At 60.6% G+C, this 1,963-nt stretch overlaps 1 protein-coding gene across 1 annotated transcript in view; it reads left to right on the top strand.

Moving 5' to 3' along the window:
- Positions 1–1,186: 1,186 nt before the first annotated feature.
- ASB10 (ankyrin repeat and SOCS box containing 10) overlaps positions 1,187–1,963 on the top strand; it is a gene marked incomplete at its 5' end in the record, with an annotated part of 9,567 nt that continues 8,790 nt past the window's right edge. The window contains 2 exons of the mRNA XM_077761537.1: positions 1,187–1,317; positions 1,711–1,949. Coding sequence (XP_077617663.1) covers positions 1,187–1,317; positions 1,711–1,949 — 370 coding nt within the window. The remainder of the gene's footprint in view (positions 1,318–1,710; positions 1,950–1,963) is intronic.

Below are 1,963 nucleotides of genomic sequence, written 5' to 3'. Positions count from 1 at the left end.
GAAGGGTCAGACCTAGGGTGGGCATGGGGGGGTCAGCACCTAGGGTGGGCATGGGGGGAGGCAGCACCTAGGGTAGAGACTGGGAGTTTCTATTGCTGCCTGTGGGCTAAGACTCTGTCCCCCAGGCAGAAATCTGTACTGTAGAGAGCCCCTGGAAGGAATGTCTCGTGGAGCAGGGCATTCTCTGCATTTGTCACTACTGTGGACCCTTTCCTTAGTTTGAGACGGGGAGAGTGCAGGGCTAATTGGGGAGAGGTGACATTGGGGAGAGCGTCCCTGGCACCCACATGCCTTCCCTCTGGGATCAGAGCCCAGACCACTGGAGGCCAGCTTGGTGAATTGCTGAGACAGAGTATGAAAATGGAAGCTTGAGGGGCGCCTGGGTGGCTTAGTCGGTTAAGCGTCCAACTTTCGCTTAGGTCATGATCTCACGGTTCATGGGTTCAAGCCCCGCGTCGGGCTCTGTGCTGACTGCCAGCTCAGAGCGTGGAGCCTGTTTCAGTCTGTGACTCTCTCTCTCTCTGACCCTCCCCTGCTCACGCTGTCTCTCTCTCTCTCTTTCCTAGAAATAAATAAAACATTAAAAAAAAAATTAAAAAAAAAAAAGAAAAAAGAAAATGGCAGCTTGAGAGCCCCCACCCCCATTCTGGTCCCGGATCTGCGACAAGCTGTCGGGCAAGGCACTTCCCACATGTGGGCCCCATTTTCCTTTCCCCGTGAAATTGCAGGCAGGATGGCATGATCTGGGTGATCCCTTTCAACCCTGACAGTGGTCAACTCCAGGGTGAACCTCGGGGTTGGGAGGGCTTGATCCTCTCTCTGTTCTCCAGCTCCTCCCTAATTCCCACTCCAGCCTGAAGCCTCCTTCCCTGGGACTGACAGCTAGGACAGCCGGGGCTATTTATGGTATGGCCTGAGTGTGCTCCCCTGCCCCTCCCACACTAGGCCTCTGCCTGGCTTGGGTGGGGGGGCCTCCCATCAGCCAGCTGCATTGTCCTGACTGAGTCCTGCTTCTTTGGCTCCCTCTCTCCCAGAAACTGGCTATGCCTGGAAGAAGGAGCTCCCCTCCCCACTGGGGACACCGTCTGGCGGGCCTGCCTTCGGCCCCTGCCTGCCGGGTCTGGGGGTCCCGATCGGGCCCAGCCTGGGAGCCGACCCGGCCGTCGTCGCCTCTATTGTGCCGTGACATGGCCCTGCAGAATGCCCTGTACACCGGAGACCTGGCGAGGTTGCAGGAGCTGTTTCCCCCGCACAGCACAGCCGACCTGCTGCTGGAGCGCCGGGCCGCCGAGCCTCGCTGGAGCAGTCACCAGAGGGGTGAGGGGCTGCCGGGAGTGGAGGGAGGGCTGAGGACCGGGGTGGGGGGTCGGGGCCCGGGCTGACCCCATCAGGCCCAGAGATACCAAGTGCGTGAGGAAGAGGAGAAGCCCCTGGCTACTTCTTCCTTTCCCAGAGGCTTGCCTAAGCCTTGGCCCAGGAGTGAAGTCATGCGGAGCCCAGAATAGCTTCTGCTGAACTGCGTGCTGGGGTCAAGCTCAGCTCAGGGACACAGAGACCCTCTCTCTCCATCTGTCCGGGCTTCCCTCCTCCTCTCCCTCTCCCTCTCTGCCTCTGACCCCCATGCCCATGCTCAGTCCTCATGAGCTGGTCCCCAGAAGAGTGCAGGGGGCAGGGAGAACCCCCCAGTGACAGGCATGCCCTCTGTGCCAGGCTGGTGGAGAACCCCAACAGAGGGTCTGCAGAGCGTCTGGAGTCTGGCTCGGGACCCATCGTCACCCGAACGGCCTCGGGACCTGCCCTGGCCTTCTGGCAGGCACTGCTGGCCGGGGACGTGGGCTCTGTCTCCCACATCCTCGCAGACTCCAGCGCTGGCCTGACTCCGGATTCCATCTTTGATACCAGCGACCCAGAGCGATGGAGGGATTTCCGCTTCAACATCCGGGCTCTGAGTACGGGCCAGGGG

Source organism: Crocuta crocuta, unplaced genomic scaffold (genome assembly GCF_008692635.1).
Source record: "Crocuta crocuta isolate KB4526 unplaced genomic scaffold, BGI_CrCroc_1.0 scaffold408, whole genome shotgun sequence".
In the NCBI taxonomy this organism is placed as follows: domain Eukaryota; kingdom Metazoa; phylum Chordata; class Mammalia; order Carnivora; family Hyaenidae; genus Crocuta; species Crocuta crocuta.
The sequence above is the reverse complement of the archived record's forward strand: the minus strand, read 5'-3'. Positions and strand labels throughout refer to the sequence as shown.